We start from the raw sequence: 19220 nt of genomic DNA, 5'->3' as shown, positions 1-19220 counted from the left end.
CTACAATTCTACAAATGACAGTGATGTAGACGAGATTTGATCTCAAGTTTTGGATACCATTCTCAAGACTTTAATCAACTAAACTAGTTGACATCCATAAAGTGAAAGTGTTTACACCAATGCAACACAAAACTTAGAATTATTTACATATATGCCCATACATTTGCTCTCAAGTGCAACCGGCTTCGACCAATTTGCAAAAGAATACGTGCAAAAAGTCATCACTAAGGTGTAAAGGTCTCATACAAACCCAAAACGGCCAAAATGTTTTTTTTTTTTTTTTTTCCTAAATCATTTTGCAAAATCTACATTAATATTGCATTTCATAGATGAAACAAATGAGATAATGGAGCGTCTCTCACTCTCAAAGTTGACACATAGAGTCAATAGAAGTGTGCAAATGAACCAAGTAAAGCTCAATAAGTCATACAACAATTCACTCAATAAATGTACTACACTGCCCTTCAACAAGTAATTGAGTTGATAGGAAAGTTTTACTTTTACATGTACGAGATATAGTAGATTGCTTAAATTCTAATCCATCAAAATTCTTCTCGTATAATTGAGGTAGAATTTACAACAAAAATCTCACCATGCTCTAAGCAATTGATGTTGATGTAATTGGTGGCCTATCGTTGTTAAGAAAAATGTTTTTCATATAATTTCAAGAACGATATAATACTGATTCTAGCACAGCAACTCGAAAGATATTTATACAATCTTGAGCAAACTGTGTAAGCCGTACAAACTCTATTCCATTAATGCTATACAGAAGCTGTAATTTGCTATCAAACCTTGTACATCATGAAGACTATCAGCCACCTATTTTCTCAGTAGAGCTTGAACCACTTTTGTAGCACTAAACACCAGCCGAGACTTCATTAGAAGCAACAGAGACTTCACTAGGAGCAGCCGAGACTTCATTAGAGGCAACTGAGACTTCATTAGGAGCTGAATCACGCTTCTTCTTTGGCCCTTCTGGGGCCTTTTGCACGACATTTTTATTTGGTACAAGAATCAAAAATATAAATCTCTCGGTGAAATCTTCTTTCCTGCGACGAGCAAAATTGTTGTGCTCCTCAGTTGCAAGCTGCAAATCGTATCAATCAACAATCAAACAATAAATTGCTGAAAATGCAACACTGTCTGGAGCTCAATGGAATCAGAATGCATGTAACTCAACAAAGAAAATTAGGAATGAAGTTTCAAGAAATACAAGTTCAACTAAATTCAAATAAGTCCAAATCAAGGTTACAGTTTACTATAAAAATAAGGCTAGATAAGTTTTAATAAGTTTAGATAAATAAATTTGAAATGAAAAGAAAGAAGCCTAAAACTATGAGCTTAAAAACCAGATAAAGTCATATCATCCAGTTGGCATGAATTAGAGTGATTACCTCACCAAGGTCACTTTGGAACTTTCTGATGAGCTGAATCGCCTTATCTAGAAAGGCTTTTTCACGTCCTTTCATAGTTACCATAACCTTTACCTGTAAACAAGAACCAACATGCTCAATGTAGTGAGTGAAAATCACAAAGCTGAATAACGGAGCACACATGGTAGTCCATAGGAGGAATGCAAATTAACCTTGTCACCATCTTTTAAGAACTTTTGTGCAGCTCTAAGGCGCACAGAATAATCATGGACATCGATGTTGTACCTACAAGAAGTACAGAATAAAACCAGTTAGGTAAGGAAGCTTTTTCACGACTCACAACATTTCCAGCTCTTTTGAGAAAAGAACATCGGAAGAGAAATTGCGGAAGATAGGTTGTTCTTACCCCATCTTGAGTTCTTTTAAGTCCATACGACTAGCTAAAATTCAAAGAAAATTGGGTTAGTTTCTTTTACTTCACTAAATGCACGAGTAAGACTACTGGAAATGCTAGATAGAAGTAATTCACCAGCACTTTTCTTCTGTTGTTCCCTTTTCTTCTTCTGCTGTTCATATCTATATTTACTGAAAAAAATGAAAATGACAAGTAATAAGAAAATAAGTGAAAGAAGGTAGTATCTAATATACACAGAAGATAGCACAACAAAATCAAATATAAATCCTTGCTAATAGCCTAATCTATGAAATTGCAAACCACAGAGCGAGTCTCCACAACCCCTTAAACTATATCTGTAAAATCATTAAAAGAAGGGATGATATGATTCCAGTAAATCTACAAGGAACAATGAAATTACTGAAATCTCATTTTTCAGGAGGTATCAACGGAACCAGGAAGGAAAAGAAAACGTACTCATAGTTCATTATTCTGACAACTGGAGGATCTGCATCGGGTGAGAGAACCACCTATATAAAAAAAAAAAAAAAAAAATCATTAATAACCACAAAATCAATGTATCACTAAATTTCAAAAACTAACAAGGCCATTGGGCTGAACCTGCAGAATTAACACAGTTCAACTGAAAAAAGATAAGTCACTATGAAGTCCCAATAAGTCTGAGAGGCTGAACACAAGTGAGTCTAAAAATAAGATTATGTAGTAGAACTTTAACACCACACCATTTTGAACACGGCAAAATTCAATTAAATTACATGTATGATCCAGTTGGAAAAACATAGACCAGACTACCAGAGTAATATTTCACATATTCAATTTGATATGATTGTAGATAGAATACTTTTAAACTTTAGCCCAATAGATTGTTATACTAAGCACTTGTGCTCTTCATCTTTCCAACATCTCAAACCAAGAATACATGACTTTAAGATCCAGTCATCATAATTCATATACCCATAAGCAAATGGGTAAGAAACTAAAAGGAGGGTTGCATCCCAAACGCAAAGGAGTGGCAGCATCTCACTCCCCCTCCCTATTTCTTTTTCTGGTAGACATCAATCCTACAGTCCCAACATGTTGATTAATCATAAAACATCCTTCAACATAAGCATACACTGTAAAGAAATAGACGTTAGTATCCCTATTCTCTTCCTAGCACATTCAGCCACCAATTTAACAATATCAATCAACTTAATAAAGGACATGTGGTCAACAATCTAAAACTTCAATGTGTAAAGAAAAATCAATATCTAGTGATCCTACTGATCCATCAGTGTATCTATATTTGATGTTACAAAAATATCATTTGGGTCACAGAATAGTTGTATAATTCAAAGGTGAATGCCCCGGCTTAGCTTTATAAATCATTTATCTCTAAGGTTGACTAAATTATGCTCGTATACAACAACATATTCATTAAGCTTTATCTCATTGAAGGACATCAATTGCCACAGATCCTGCACACAAGGGGAAACATGACAATTCTTCACTAACAGAACCCTGATGCAATGATACCCGTGTCCTGTATTGATTATGAAATGTTATGATACTTCCAAGCAAAGTCCCGTTAACTTAAAAAGCCTAGTTCCGAGAAATGGACCAGAACTATTGGGAAATTTCAAATTTGTCCCAACAGTAATAGGCCACAAAGTTTTTACAGAGCACTTTTTCTTAAAATCTGTCATTATGGCTTCCCCACTTTTCCTGTGAGGTCCAAAATTTGACCCGTAATAGCTACCGGGATAAAGTTTCAAAGTTCAAACCATTAACAGGATGCCTCTTTGATACTCTAAATCATTCGAATGGCCTTGCCCACCCATGTTAAACACATGCTTGACACCTTTGATGAATAACGGAAACTTGGAGAGGACAATAAAAGATAATAGAAAATATAAATAGTAAGATGTGTTTATATTATTCCCTTCCGAGCAAACCCTAGTCTCAGAAGACTAGGGCATGCTTTGGTACACTACTATAGGACCTGTGTAACAAAGCTTACAGCACCTTGTATTAGACATTAGACACAAATGCCTGTACTTAAAGACTCCATACATTCATTAATTGCCTTGCCAGGAGTGTATTTATTTTTTTATTATCCTGAAAAAGTTCATATATAGCTTATAAATCTATATAACAGTTTTTTAGGAGGGTGATGAACAATCATAAACTCATTTAAACTGTTGGCTTATACAATAATGAAGAAAGAAGTTGGCTTGAAATTCTGGAAGAGGGAACAGGGGAGTTGCTGTAATCAACCAATCATATTATATAGTTTTTTCTATACCATAAACTATGGTTAAATCCTACTCCACACTCACTAGCTACACGCCTACACTTCTTAAATCAACATTGAGAGCCACTTTTGGAAAAAGGGTATACGAGTTCAAACAAGTGTAGTACAAAGGTATTAGAAAGTCTAATATAAATACAAAACATGATGTGTCTGTTAAGTTCCCTTAGCATAGTAAACTACTGTACTTGGTTTAGGCGTGCAATCGTTGTTTCCTAGGCGACTAAGGCTTAGTTTAGCTGCCTTCCTCTTGTAATATGTATTTCTTTCAATGTACACATTCAATACAACTCGACTATATTACTCTCTAATGCTTTAACAATAACATATACTTCGTACTTTGTATATAGCAACAAGGGAAGATCACCCCTTAGTCAACTTTCATGCATTTTTTCTTGCATTTCACCCACACATACTCCTAAACCAAGAATCTTCATTTAAAGTAACAAGCATAATTTAAGCCCAACATTGTAATAAATTAGCTGAATCAACATATACAACACTATTTATCTCAAAATCAACAATTAAACAGTAGAAATTGGCAATTCACCAATTAAAAAACATACCAAATCAAGCTGTGAATCCTCAGCTCTTCGAATTGCTTCGCCTTTTGATACAACTCCAATCTAATTCAATTCAATTTAGTAAATAAATCACCAAAAATAATAAATAAAACAAACAATTATCACAATTAAATCCGAAATACTAACCATATTTTGCTGCTCATCAATTAACCTAACTTTATCCGACCTAATTCAAAAAAAAAACACAAACAATTCAGCTAAAATCATACAAAAAAAAGCTCAACCAAATTCAATAATTCAATAATAAGAGCAAAACCTAACGGTAGAAATATCAAGAGCTTGATCATCATCGTTGTTCTTCCCAGAATATCGAGCAGAAACAGAAAGACGGTGAGAAGAGGAGAGAGAAAGAGGAAAGGATTGAAAATGAAAGGTAGAAATACAAAGACGAAGGCCAAAGAGATTGGATTGAAAAGAGGAGAGAGAAAGAAGTGGAGTAGAAGGAGGTTTGAGCTTGAGGCGGGTTAACAATGGCGGAGCTAAGATATTGCCTGCAGTAGTAGCTAAACCTGCCATTGTTGTTGTTCCTCTGTTTTTTTTTTCTTCTTTGCCTCTTATCCACACAAACACAGTCTCTTCTCTTCCTCTTTCTGGATGTTCAGTGTTTCGAGTCTCTCGACTTTCGACTTTGGGTTATTTTGGAACTAGGGCGGTCTAAAATCGGATTTGGTTAGAGCAGTGCCGGTATATATATTGTTTCTGGAAACAGAATGTTCCTGGAAGTTTTAGGTTAATAAGGGTAATCAAGATGTCCTAAAACTATGTCCAATGTATGTCCGAATTTTCCTCAGCTGTGCCTTGCTGTCCGAGAGCTAGGCCTGCAAAAGAGAAAGAAGGTTAACTACCCCGGGGGTGTGACCCGGGAAAGCCCCTCCGATGCTTAAGTCAGCGAACGTACTTTCTAGTGAGAGAAAGTAGAGAGAGAAGATTAGAGAATTAGGAAAAAGTTACCATCATCAATGATTGGAGAGCTATTTATAGATGTACTTTCAGGTGGCAAAAGTTGTACTTAATTGGACATATTAGGGGTAAATCCGTACTTTGCTCTGACTAATGATGGGCTGGATCATGGAGGGGTATTTTCGTAATTCCAGGTCACTGGGCTTAGAACAATGGACTATGCCCAAACATATATATATATATATATATATATATATATATATATATATATATATATATATATATATATATATATATATATATATATATATATATATATATATATATATACTTCCTCCATTTTTTTTTATTTTTTTTTTCGTTATGAAGTATACACTATTTATCATCTCTTTTAGCGTCTTTTGTGAATCTATCTATTAGCTATTACTAAAACAAAACTTTGTTAATGTCATCATTGTCCTATGTCACTCTCATAATAAAAATTTTCCCGCCTAAATGCACGATGATGTCATCTTCTTCTTCTTCTTCTTCTTTTTTTTTTTAAGCTATCATATTTAATAGATTTTGAAATTTGAAAAACAGAAGCTTCTATATTACAAATACAACCTATCAATGTATCCTTAAAAAATGAAATAATTTTAAGTTGTACACTAATAAATAGTCCTACATTAAAAGATGTATTAGGCAAATTTGAACATGTATTATATCATAATTTTGATAAAAATCTAAAATTTTCAAAATACAGATATTTTGTACAAGGTGCATATTCTTATTTATATTTATCCATTATTTTTTAAAAAAATGTACAAATTATAAAAATAAATTTTACATAATCCGTGCATCGCACGGGTTCTAACCTAGTTAAAAATAGAGAAAAAAAATTCGATCTTGTTAGAATCGTCTCAATAAATATTATTATGTAATATATAATACGGAGTAATTAAAATTATTGATAATTAAAGTTTTAAGTTAAAAAAAAAAAAAAAAAAAAAAAAAAAAAAAAAGAATAGAGAATGTATGAGTTATGGTTCTTTGGAATTATGTTCCTGAGTAATGGTTTTGATAGGAATTTTTTTTTTATATACATGTACAGTTTTAGGTTTATGTAATTTAGCTTATATTGCCATTATAAAAAAATTACCTTATATTGAATTAATTATTGATTTTTATTTTTTATTTTTTTGGGAAATTTATCAAAAAAAACCTATGTTATAACGGATGTGAGGGAGAAACAAAATAAAAATGTATTAACAAGAACACACATATTTACGTAGTTCATCAATTATCAATTGGCTACCTCCAAGGACAGACGAGAGAAAAACGTTTTATTGACCGTGAGGAATTTTCCAAATAACAGTTTATATACTACAAAGTGATATTGATATCTCCATTCAATATCTCATGATTATCCCCCATGAGTATCATCTTATGAAATATTACTCATGAAATTCAATGATGAATATGACTAATCCTAAGGGGTATTTATAGACCTCCTAACCTTAGAGCCTAAGGTAAACTTTACCAAACTTGGTGCCCAAGTATTACCAAAATTGGTGCCCAAGTAAAACACAGTGCCCAAGATAGACATATTCATATGACATATAATCTTATTCAAGGCACAATTTAACAGCCTACTACCTCCGTCTCTAATTTTTTGCCCCGTTTGACTTTTTGCAGTCGCCAACAAACGTTTAAAAAGGTCATATCTCCATTTTCACACGTGTAAAAATTATAAAAATTAAATATCAATAAAATGTACAATGAGGCGCATCAATCAAGATCTCACATGACTATATTATCAGTTACAGATTAAGAGTATTTTATGGTCAAAGTTTATAAAAGTTGACTCAATTTTTTGCATTGGGACAAAAATTTAGGGACAGAGGGTGTATAAGCATAATTTTGTTGACAAAAATCTTCTTAGAAAAATAAACTCAATTTTCATTGTTTCAATTTAAATAAGAAAAAATTGACATTTGCTAACAACGAAAATAACTCATGTTACATTTGCTACTCGTTTAATTTATTTTGCTACCACCCAAATCTCTAAAATATTTATTTCACTACCAACTGACTTACGCCGTTACTATTTCCGTTAGGTTGGGTTTAGCCACCTTGCTGCCACCCCTCCACCTTACTGCCCCCTCTCCACCACCCCACCCCACCCCTCAACTGCCACCCCTCCCCTGCTGGCGTCGGCGCGAACCCACCTCCCTTTCCCCCACCCCTACACAAACCCCCTTTTTCCTTTCCCCGTTCTTGCTACCCCGACCCCCGACCCCCACCCCGAACCAAAACCCCCATCGGAATCCGCCCCCAGCTCATACCCCCCCACCGAAATCGGCCCCCCTCCCCTACCGTTTTTGACCTTCCCTAACCCTAAACCACCACCCCCAAAACCACCATAAGTGAAACCCTAAATTCGCTTTGGGTTTGGGAAGGCCGAAAACGGTAGGGGGAGGGGGGCCGATTTCGATAGGGGGGCAGTTGAGGGGAGGGGGTGGCCGGGTTATTTTTTTAATAAACTTAACGAAACCTAAACGGATTCTGGTAAGTGGTAGTGAAATTTTAATTATTTAATTTTAGGTTGTAGCAAAATAAAATAAAAAACTAAACAGTTAGCAAATGTAACACGAGGTACTGGGAGTAAATGTCAATTTTTTCCTATAAATAATTTCAACCTCGCTCTTGTAGGGTTATTCAGTTATTCACTTTGCTCTTCCCGCGCAAACCCACTTTTCTATTCTCTGCCTAAACTTGAACTTATAAATTCTGAAGACATCTGCAATTCTTCGGTGAGAAAGATCGAGGATTCCTCTTCTCTTTACCAATCGTGATCAATTTTGTAGAGGTGACACTTCATTATCCTTCAATTTTTGGTGTTTTATTATAGTTAATTGTGTTGTTTTAATTAGTTTTGTGGGGAATTTTTGGGTAGAATTATTCTCTTGATTTGTACAAGGGTTTAGCGTGTTTTTCAGAATCATCAATGGTGGTTTTCTTGGTTATTGATCAGATTTCTGTAAAATTATACGTTTTTGGGTTAATTTTACAGTCATAAATTCTGAATTTTGTGTTGATTCAAATTATTAGCCAAATCTTGTAATCCCTCCTTCTATTTTCTCTCTACCACGCCCTTTGCTTGCCGGCGCCACCAATCCACCGTCTCTAACGTTGGCCGCAACTCGATTTCATCTTTACTCTGTTAGTAATTTTATTGGGTTTTAAATATTCAATTTCTATCTTATAGGGTTTAATTTTTTACAAATTTGTCTCTAGTTTAATTATTTCTTTGAATCATGGGTGTTAAATCTCAATTCATTGCACAATATTTAATATTTATGGTCATTTTCTGAGGATTATATTAATTGAACTGTGGGTTTACAATTTGTGATTTTGTAAAATTGTACAATTTGATTATTTACAATTTTATTGAATTGTATAAGTTGAATATTATAGATTGTTGTGATATTGTGACTTAAGCCTATCAAGTAAATTACTTTAAAGGCTTTGAGATGTGAGATAAATGTGGGTTTATATACTTTGTACATAAATTGTTTGACATAAATTGTATTTGCTGCCTACAGGTTTTGGAGTAAGAGGAGTGAAAGGTTGAGGGTGTTTTTGAATTACAAGAATCTTGAGCGCGTGAATTACACGTGCTGACAATGTTTGGTGGCAGTGTTGAGAAGAAGAAAACACATAGTTCTAATTTGCCTGAAATTGAACTTCCGAATGCTAAGTAGGAAAGGTTTGTCTGAGGTTTGCCCCTGAGCCTAATGGATATCTCCACATAGGGCATTCGGCCTTGCTCAACAAATATTTTGTTGATAAGTATAATGGGCGTCTGATTGTGCGCTTGGATGACACTAATCCATCTAAAGAAAGCACCGAATTTGTGGATAGTCTTCTTAAAGACATTGCTAGTCTCGGCATTGTTTATGATGCTGTAACTTATACATCTGATTACTTCCCTCAGTTGATGGATATGGCTGAGAAATTGATTCATGAGGGTAAAGCATATGTCGATGATACACCAGTAGATCAAATGAGGATCGAAAGGGATAAAGGGGTTGAATCCAAGTGCAGGAACAATAGTGTAAGTATGAATTTGGAGTTGTGGAAGGAGATGATTTTGGGGTCTGACAGAGGCTTGATGTGTTGTCTTAGGGGCAAATTAGACTTCCAGAACCCGAACAAGTGTCTGAGAGATCCTGTTTACTACAGATGTAATTTAGCTCACCATCATCGGGTTGGTTTCAAATATAAGTTGTACCCAACCTATGACTTTGCTAGTTCATTTGTAGATGCTTTGGAGGGAATAACACATGTCCTTCGGTCAAATGAGTATCGTGATCGTGATGATCAGTGTCACATGATCCAGGAGGATATGGGAGTTAGAAAGTTTGTTTTTATGAATTTAGCAGGTTGAGTATGGTCTATACACTTTTAAGCAAGCGTAAGCTTCTGTGGTTTGTGCAAAATGGAAGAGTTGACGGATGGGATGATCCTCGTTTGCCAACTATTCAAGGGATGGTGCGTAGAGGTCTTAAGATAGAGGCACTGACCCAATTCATACGTGAACAGGTATAATTCGTAGTTACATTTTGTTTTGCTCTAACAGTACCACCTGTGCTTCATTGATTCTGTTTTATGTTATGTACTCCGTAGTGAGAAAATTTAAATTGAAAGTGCCTTTTTGCTGACATACAAATTACAAAGTATATATTATGTATGTGAGAACTTTAAACTTATCCTATAATGCTGTTCTGCAGGGGGCTTCCACTAACCAAAATCTGATGCAATGGGATAAACTGTGGACCATTAATAAAAAGATCATTGATCCTGTTTGTCCAAGACATACTGCTGTGCTCGAGGAACACCGAGTTCTGATAACCCTTGCGAATGGCCCTGCAGAGCCCTTTGTGCGCGTCATGCCTCGCCATAAAAAATTTAAAGAAGCAGGAGAGAAGTGTACTCTCTATACCAAAAATATATGGATCGATTATGCTGATGCTTTGAGCATTTCTGCGAATGATGAGGTGACTTTAATGGATTGGGGGAATTGTATCATCAAAGAAATCAAGAGGGATGAGATGGGTACTGTGGTGCAGTTGCTAGGTGTGTTGCATCTCGAAGGATCTGTTAAAGCAACTAAGTTGAAACTGACCTGGCTTCCTGAGACAGATGAACTAGTCAAGCTTCAGCTTGTGGATTTTGATTCTCTGATTACTAAGGAGAAGCTGGTACTACCTAGACAACCATATTATATAACAATTTTTATTGATTCCTGTCCTGGCCATTCGTTTGTTAATTGATTTTTATTTATCTCAGGTCAAATTCAAGAAAAAGAAAGGAGAGAAGACACAGGAGGAAAAGATCCAGGAGGAGAAGGAATTTCTGAAAGCACTTAACCCCGTCACCAGAAAAGACACCTTCACACTTGGGGACTCAAACATGCGAAATCTGAAATCTGGAGAGATCATACAGTTAGAGAGAAAAGGTTACTTTCAGATGCGATGTTCCATTTGTGAAACAATCAAAGCCAATTGCTCTTTTTGCAATTCCTGATGGGAGGCAGCGTAATATTGTGCAGTGACTCCTTGAGAGTCAGGTATGCTCAAAGTCTTCAGTTTATCTTATAACTTAGTTGGTTGTGCTTACCAGGAATAAGGAGCAAGCTGCAGAATTTTCGAGGGTGTCTTAACACTAGGATCATTTGTGTTATTTACTAACTGTCATTATAGAATTGCTAAATGCAAACTATTTTCTTTAAAGCCAGTAGCCTTTTGACTGTCATTAGCTCTATGTCATTTATAATCATTGGTTATGCAATATGTTATCTGTGTGGATTTTCACTACACCTTAATTAATAATATCATATTCTGAATTTCTGATGATGTCTGATCGCTTTGGTTTTGTGCTTTGGATTGAGTAATTTAGGAGTATGAGTAGCTCACAATCTAATTCCTTTTTATTCATTAATTACTGACTATTTCTATTCACATAGTCATGGATTCAGAGTCATAACTCATACATAAAAAATAAAGCAACATTAAAACAACAACATTACAACACCATATACACAAAACAGAGGAAACTAAAACAGAGGAGCTATCCTGAAATCCACAGCATGATTCAGGTGATGATCACACCACCTTAATCCACCTCTTCAATCTTAGGCCCACCACCCCCGGCACGTGCATCACTAGAACCACCGCCCATGTCCTCATCACCGGCCTCTCCATTGACGCCACCAGCTTCTTGATACATCCTTGAAATGATTGGATTACACACCCCCTCTAACTCCTTTTGCTTATGCTCAAACTCTTCTACTTCAGCCAACTGATTTGCCTCCACCCACTCCACGACTTCTCCTACTGCCTTTTCGATTTTTCCACGTTCCTCCTCCCCCAATTTGCTTCTGAACTTGTCATCCCTTATCGTATTCCTCATATTATACGCGTAGTTCTCCAATGAGTTCTTTGCCTCCACCCTCTTCTTCACATCCTCATCTTCCGCCTTGTACCTCTCCGCTTCCTTCACCATCCTGTCAATATCATCCTTACTCAACCTCCCTTTATCATTTGTTATAGTGATCTTGTTCTTCACCCCTGCAGTCTTATCCTCAGCAGCCACATTCAATATCCCATTAGCATCAATATCAAACGTTACATTTATCTGAGGTACCCCTCTAGGTGCCGGAGGAATCCCACCAAGCTCAAACTTTCCAAGCAAGTTATTATCCTTTGTCCTTGCTCGTTCTCCTTCGAATACTTGTACTAAAACTCCTGGTTGATTATCAGAGTAAGTAGAAAATATTTGCTCCTTCTTAGTAGGGATGGTGGTGTTCCTAGGGATTAAAGTCGTCATCACCCCACCAGCAGTCTCGAGCCCTAAACTCAATGGTGTAACGTCTAGTAACAACAAGTCTTGCACCTTCTCATGTCCCTCCCCACATAAAATCGCCGCCTACACCCAAGGACAACAAATGAAAAATATCAAGTATATATCAACATTGATCATATCATACCATATCATACTTATAATTTACGGAGTAAAAAATAAAACGTTACATGAACACAAAAAGATTATAATGTTACCTGCACGGCCGCACCATATGCCACAGCCTCGTCGGGATTAATGCTCTTACAAAGCTCCTTCCCATTAAAGACATCAAGTAACAATTGTTGAACCTTAGGAATTCTCGTAGACCCTCCTACAAGAACAACCTCATCGATTTGACTCTTATCCATCTTTGCATCTCGAATACACTTCTCAACCGGCTCCATACACTTCCTAAACAAGTCCATGTTCAACTCTTCAAACCTCGCCCGAGTAATGGTCGCATAAAAGTCCATCCCTTCATACAACGAGTCAATCTCAATAGTAGTTTGTGCGGTAGAGGAAAGGGCTCGTTTCGCCCGTTCACAAGCAGTACGAAGACGACGTAGAGATCTTGCATTACCACTTATGTCCTTTTTAGTCTTCCTACGAAACTCCGTGACAAAATGGTTTACGAGACGATTGTCGAAATCTTCTCCTCCTAGATGGGTGTCTCCGGCCGTAGCCTTGACCTCAAAGATACCTTCCTCGATTGTAAGAATCGAGACGTCGAAGGTTCCACCACCGAGGTCGAAGATTAGGATGTTTTTCTCGCCAGTTTGAGCTGCCTTCTTGTCTAAGCCGTATGCTATGGCTGCTGCTGTTGGCTCGTTGATTATACGCATCACGTTTAAGCCTGATATAGCTCCTGCATCTTTAGTTGCCTGCATAATATATTAATTAACGTTACTATTAGTGGATCGGACTAATTCAACCAAAAGCTCAAGCTGATTATTGAGGCCTGGAATATATTATATACTCTATCAACTACTTTGGTTATAAAAATCATTTTCAAGCATTATATACAGGGACTTGAATAATAATGACTATAATTAATCATCCATTATTCATATTATAGAGTTTTAAATGAGTCAAGCATCATAATGATGTGTAACATTTTATTTTTATTTTTTTAAGAAAAAATGATATGTAACATTTTATTTTTATTTTTTTAAGAAAAAATGATATGTAACATATGTTCATATATGGGCCAGATATCTTAGATGTGTCCAAAAAAATGAATGAAAATATATAAATAAAGCAACCTCATTATGTGAGCGAGCACTAATTAAATCGAATATTCGAGTGATAGTTGACATTCTTGACAATATCAATTCAAATGCTACTTTATACTTTGTACTCCTATGTAAAACTGTAGTAATATTGTAATCATGAAATTGTAAAAATCTATAAGAATAAATTATGAGTAATGTAAACAAGTTGACACAATCCATCTATGAGTATAAATGTACTATAACATCATGTTACATGTACTTCAAGTTAAACTTACGTCTCTAGCCACTATATTGTCTACTCTCTATGTATCGCATTAGGATTTCTCTTTATAACGAGACTCTAATCTTGTAGAATAAAATGAATACTTTTAACTAAGCTAATTTTAAGAACTACTGAGTAGAGCATAAATTACTCTTTTCCATTCTTACAAGAAAATGATATTATATATGAAAAAAATTTTAAAATATACATATTAATTATTGTTGTATATACTTCTTTCATCTTTAAGTATTCACTTTCAATCTTTTACTCTAACATAACAATTAACAAATCTATTCTAACCCTAGGCCATTTTATCTTACTATTTCCTTTAAAAATACTAAACTATTTTCACTTCCTTCTTTGTTAACAAAACCCGTAAAAATCATGTACACATGATATGCATAGAATTTATTTATTTATTTATTTTGACATTGAATTGATTATATACATTATACACCCCAATGCATCGCACCCCCAATATAATCGAGCTTATTCATAATTTGTTAGATGATTTAATTATAATTTTCCCTTATAAAGATATTAATTTGTAAGTCTTCCTCTGTTCCCGAAAGACATACCCATAACTTGTAATACCGTATCAGTTCAACAATAAAGATTACCACAACAACAAGAGTAACAAAAATTAAAGAGTAGTACATAATAATAATAATAATAATAATAATAATAATAATAATAAGTTACAAGTGATAACCTGGCGTTGAGAGTCATTGAAGTAAGCAGGAACAGTAACAACAGCATCCTTAATAGACAACCCAAGAAACTGCTCAGCAACCTCTTTCATCTTAACCAACACCATAGACGATATCTCTTCCGGAGCAAACTCCTTCTCTTCCCCCTTATACCTCACCACTATCATCGGCTTTTCAGCCACGCCTCGTATCACTTTAAACGGCCATAACTTCATATCCGACTGCACCGAGGGGTCCGAAAACCTCCTCCCTATCAGCCTCTTAGCGTCGAACACCGTGTTCTCGGGGTTCATCGCCACTTGGTTCTTCGCTGCGTCCCCGATGAGGCGTTCGGTGTCCGTGAAGGCGACGTAGGACGGTGTGGTACGGTTGCCTTGATCATTAGGTATGATCTCTACTCTATCATTTTGCCATACTCCTACACAAGAGTATGTTGTTCCTAAATCAATACCTATTGCTTTTGCCATTTCTTTGCATGAAATAACTATAATACTTGTTTTGTAAAAACGTTACATATTAGGAGATATATATAAAGACTTAAGACTATAGTTTAAGGATATGCATGAATTTAAAGTTGAAGATTAAAGGGGATGTACGTGGAAGTAGGAAATTAACCGGTGATATTTGGTGCTTTGTTGATATGATTATTTATAAGGTTATTTTTGTTTTTTGTTGGATGAATTGAAGTTGGAGAGTTCTACTTGGAAGCTCTATGTTCCATAACCAACCTTTAAATTACACATAATGTAGACAAGTGTTTATATAAGGGCTTGCAACTTTGCAAGTAAAAAACCTACGCTATTACAAAAAAAAAACCCTAATAAGTCAGACTTTTAGAGTCACTCGTATATAAGGTGCGACTTATAAACCTATCGAGTCGCCTCATATTTATTAGGCGACTGGTTAAGTTGGGGTTAAAATCAACAAAGCACCTAACAAGTCGCCTAATATATATGAGGTGACTTGATAAGTTAACAAGTCGCCTCATATATGCATGCGACTCTATAATCCGACTTATTTGGTGGTTTAAATTAGATTTTCATAGTCACCTGTACATAAAGTACGACTCAAAACCCTGTCGAGTCGCCTTATAAATATTAGGCGACTCAATAGGTGAGTTTTCTTATCTACGACTCTCACCTAATGAGTCGCCTGATATTTATAAGGCGACTCAATAGGTTAAAAAGTCGCACCTTATATATAGGTGACTTTAAAAATCTAATTTAAGCCACCTAATAAGTCGGGTTATAGAGTCACATGCATATATGGTGCGACTTGTAAACCTATCAAGTCATCTCATGTATATTAGGCGACTCATTAGGTGCTTTGTTGATTTTAAACCCAACATAACAAGTCGCCTAATAAGTATGAGGCGACTCGATATGTTTACAAGTCGCACCTTATATATAGGAGACTCTAAAAGTCCGACTTGTTAGGTGCTTTATTATATGACCACTACCTAATAAGTCGCCTAATACGTAAGACGCGACTCGATAGGTTAATTATAAAAATGTATATAAAATAGTTACAATATCATATATATATGAAAAGTAACTTTGGCATAATGGCAAGAACTTCAACCTTCCATGCAAAGAACCAGAGATCAAGCATGCTCAGTGTCATAAACACTGACATTATATGAGCTAATAAAAATTTGGAAAAAATGTTGATTTTTTACGTGTCGCCTCTTTCAACACAAGCGACACAATAGATTAACCTATGGAGTCACCTTTTTCAACACAAGCGACACAATAGCTTAACAAATAGAGTCGCCTAACAACTAATAAGCGACTTATATAAAAGCTATCAAGTCGCCTCAGAGGCGACTCCTAAAGTTGGAAGCTATTGTGTCGGTGGCTGTGGAGTCGCCTTTAAAACGACTCGTTAGGTCATTTACAGGTGACTCGATAGGGGTTTTTTGTAGTAGTGCTAACGTTTGGAATTTGTATTTGATGAATTGTCTTGCTTAACCATTTTTTTTAGGGGTTCATATGGAATGAAGTATTGACTTGTAGAAACATTATTTGTGTAATAGATTAATAATGCCTTACTTGTATAAGAACACTTTTGTGATTTTTTTTTTTTGGTGTACTGTTTAGAGAGGCATAAGGGTGGACGATTAGAATCGATCTCAAGATCACCTGGAAATCTTGGAATCGGGAGGGAAGGTCTAACTACTTGAGTTATCTCTCTCTCTCTCTGTTATTTTGTCATTAACTTATTTAAGGAACATTCTTCTATATTAATATCTTTTTGATCTAATTTATATCGTATTTGCTAGTTTTGATTTATATTGTAGATGTTATTTCACTCTTTTATATGTTAATGAATTAATTTTAATTTGAATGTTGATACGGACATATATATTAAGGCTTTCCTTTTCTTAGACTAAAATAAAGTATATTTCAAGCTAGTTTTTTAATTTTTTTTTTTATTATTTTTTTATACAGATTTGTTCATGTTAATAACTTTGTTTTCCTAAGTTTTATGTACTTTCGTTTTCATCTCTCTTATAATTTTAAATTAAATCTATCCATTTTTATTTTGTTCCTTTTATGAAAACTTATTACGAAGTATTATTTTTTTTATCATCTAGATCTACTGCTTCACTCGTAAGGACACAATAACGATTACTATATATATATATATATATATATATATATATATATATATATATATATATATATATATATATATATATATATATATATATATATATATATATATATATAACTAGTCCCACACCCACGGGCATTAGGAAGAAAATAGGTTGTTCTATAATCTTCTTTCTTACCACCTATATGAAAGACTATTAGATTCCAAAGGCTTTCGTATTCATAAACTAGACTCATATTGGATAGTTATAATATTTATTGCCCCGGAAAAACTTGCACCTTCTATTGTCCACACCCTTAGCTTTTTGGATATAAGTTTGGCATATATTTTCTTTCTATCGGATGCGGCAAGGCTTGCTTATATTTTGATCGTTGGACACATCCTCTAATCGGTCCCGGAGCGTAAAGTGCTTCTGGATGTGAATAAGATTAAGAAAAGGAAGTGCCGCTCGTTAATGTTATTAAGCGATTACATACCTAAGGCACTTGGTTAACCTTCATGCTTCCTCATTTCTCAATATCAGTATCACGCATTTCTTTCTTAATTAAAAGAAGGTCTTTGTTTGATGTTTTGATGATCTATACATAGGCGTTGCTGTATTAAAAGGAAGGAGAGTGAGTTCCGACTGAATGAGCTGATATGAGCCCAGCCAGGATAAACCTCCTCTTTGAGCCTAGAATTGAATGGCAGGACTCAATGAATCCAGATAAGAAGACGAGCTTGACTATCTACATATAAGGCTCTATCGGGAATAAGTACTTACTATAGGTCTTGGTTTCGAAGTGAATGAAAGGTTTTTATTAGCAGCACGAGTCCACGAATGAGGCTATTCTTTCCATCGTTAAATAGTAACCAATCTCACCTTCGCCACGCTCCTTTGACCCTATCCCATGTGGGATCTGAGGCAAGGTATTCTGTAGGAGCAAAAACATCTTCTGCTGCTTCTGCCCCCCGGGAGAGAGAACTCCTAAACTCAACCTAAGGCAGCCTTTCTATTTCAAAGCAAGACCACCTAATTCAAGAAAGGCCAAGAGCAGCTGATGAAAGATAGGTTTGAGTGCCCGTTCTTCTCGAAACCGGAATAGGCCTTTCGGAGACCTTCTTCCATCTACCCTTCGCCTGGCGGCTAAGCTCGGAGACCCAAAGTCTTTCGACTAAGCGCTTTGAGACGACCTAAGAGAATGAGTGGCTTAACGCTCTAACGGCCGGGACAAAGCCATATCTTTCAATCTCGTATCTGACGGAAGTGCCTGAACTCCTTCTTTGGTTTGGAGCAAAATTCCCTCAAAGGGGATGGATAGGTTTCATTGATTGCCTTACCGGAAAGCGACGATCTAAAGGAAGGGCTCTTTAGCTTGCTCCGAAAGAGGTCCCCTTCTCCCGTAGCTGCGAGACCTGCTCAATCATAACATTGGGTATGTAGGTCCAGCCGAGACTATGTTCTACTGACCAAGTGCAGTTGCCTCAATAGAAATGTTTTCCCGGGGATCAAAGACGGAATCTTTCTCATTAGACCGGCGAGGATGCCTGACCAGGGTTTAAATCTTTGGTCAATCCATCATTGGCTAAGCCATTTCTTTCTATTTCTTTCGGACTTGGCCGATGAACAACTAACGTTGCCTCGATTCTTCCCGCCGCATAGTATATACTAAGCTCTTCGAACCTTTTTGCGCCTAATCAAGGTAATTCCAATTCACTGACTCTTTAGAGTAAGGTAATTGGAATTTGCTTACTTGTTCTAAGTAAGGAATGGAAGCACATCTTGGGCCTTCTATGATCCATTCAACCAGCCTGAAAGATGAGAGATAGGCCTGACGCAAGGAGATTTTGCACGGAAAGGCGGATTAGGTCTGATAATCGAGACTTCTTTGACAGGCCTTAGTCAGCCCCTGTCTTCGGCTCTGAGAGAACTTGACCTATAGCTAACCTAGAGAGCTTTACTTTAGC

The 19220-nt window shown here is 35.8% G+C and overlaps 2 protein-coding genes and 1 pseudogene across 2 annotated transcripts; 1 reads left to right on the top strand and 2 right to left on the bottom strand.

The window, feature by feature from the left end:
* Positions 1–410: 410 nt before the first annotated feature.
* LOC110715763 (translation initiation factor IF3-4, chloroplastic-like) lies at positions 411–5322 on the bottom strand. The gene is made up of 9 exons (XM_021894373.1): positions 4922–5322; positions 4792–4831; positions 4648–4707; positions 2248–2300; positions 1906–1961; positions 1783–1816; positions 1589–1661; positions 1398–1490; positions 411–1090 (listed from the first exon to the last, which is right to left on the bottom strand). Exons 1-9 carry the CDS (start codon positions 5179–5181, stop codon positions 860–862), a joined length of 900 nt encoding a protein of 299 aa, XP_021750065.1. The 5' UTR covers positions 5182–5322; the 3' UTR covers positions 411–859.
* Positions 5323–8059: 2737 nt separating this feature from the next.
* LOC110715925 lies at positions 8060–11444 on the top strand (annotated as a pseudogene).
* Positions 11445–11519: 75 nt separating this feature from the next.
* LOC110715924 (heat shock 70 kDa protein-like) lies at positions 11520–15421 on the bottom strand. Its single transcript, XM_021894542.1, has 3 exons — positions 14660–15421; positions 12669–13334; positions 11520–12537 (listed from the first exon to the last, which is right to left on the bottom strand). Exons 1-3 carry the CDS (start codon positions 15122–15124, stop codon positions 11725–11727), a joined length of 1944 nt encoding a protein of 647 aa, XP_021750234.1. The 5' UTR covers positions 15125–15421; the 3' UTR covers positions 11520–11724.
* Positions 15422–19220: the final 3799 nt, after the last annotated feature.

The sequence above is a fragment of the Chenopodium quinoa genome, unplaced genomic scaffold (assembly GCF_001683475.1).
Source record: "Chenopodium quinoa cultivar QQ74 unplaced genomic scaffold, ASM168347v1, whole genome shotgun sequence".
NCBI lineage: Eukaryota > Viridiplantae > Streptophyta > Magnoliopsida > Caryophyllales > Amaranthaceae > Chenopodium > Chenopodium quinoa.
The sequence above is the reverse complement of the archived record's forward strand: the minus strand, read 5'-3'. Positions and strand labels throughout refer to the sequence as shown.

Coding starts and splice junctions, on each gene's coding strand:
- LOC110715763 (XM_021894373.1), bottom strand. CDS start 5,181: ATGGCAGGTTTAGCTACTACTGCAGGCAATATCTTAGCTCCGCCATTG. Junction 4,832..4,921: donor CTTGATATTTCTACCGTTAG/GTTTTGCTCTTA, acceptor TTTTTGAATTAG/GTCGGATAAAGTTAGGTTAA. Junction 1,662..1,782: donor TTAAAAGAACTCAAGATGGG/GTAAGAACAACC, acceptor TACTTCTTGTAG/GTACAACATCGATGTCCATG.
- LOC110715924 (XM_021894542.1), bottom strand. CDS start 15,124: ATGGCAAAAGCAATAGGTATTGATTTAGGAACAACATACTCTTGTGTA. Junction 13,335..14,659: donor TCAATGACTCTCAACGCCAG/GTTATCACTTGT, acceptor TATATTATGCAG/GCAACTAAAGATGCAGGAGC. Junction 12,538..12,668: donor CATATGGTGCGGCCGTGCAG/GTAACATTATAA, acceptor CCTTGGGTGTAG/GCGGCGATTTTATGTGGGGA.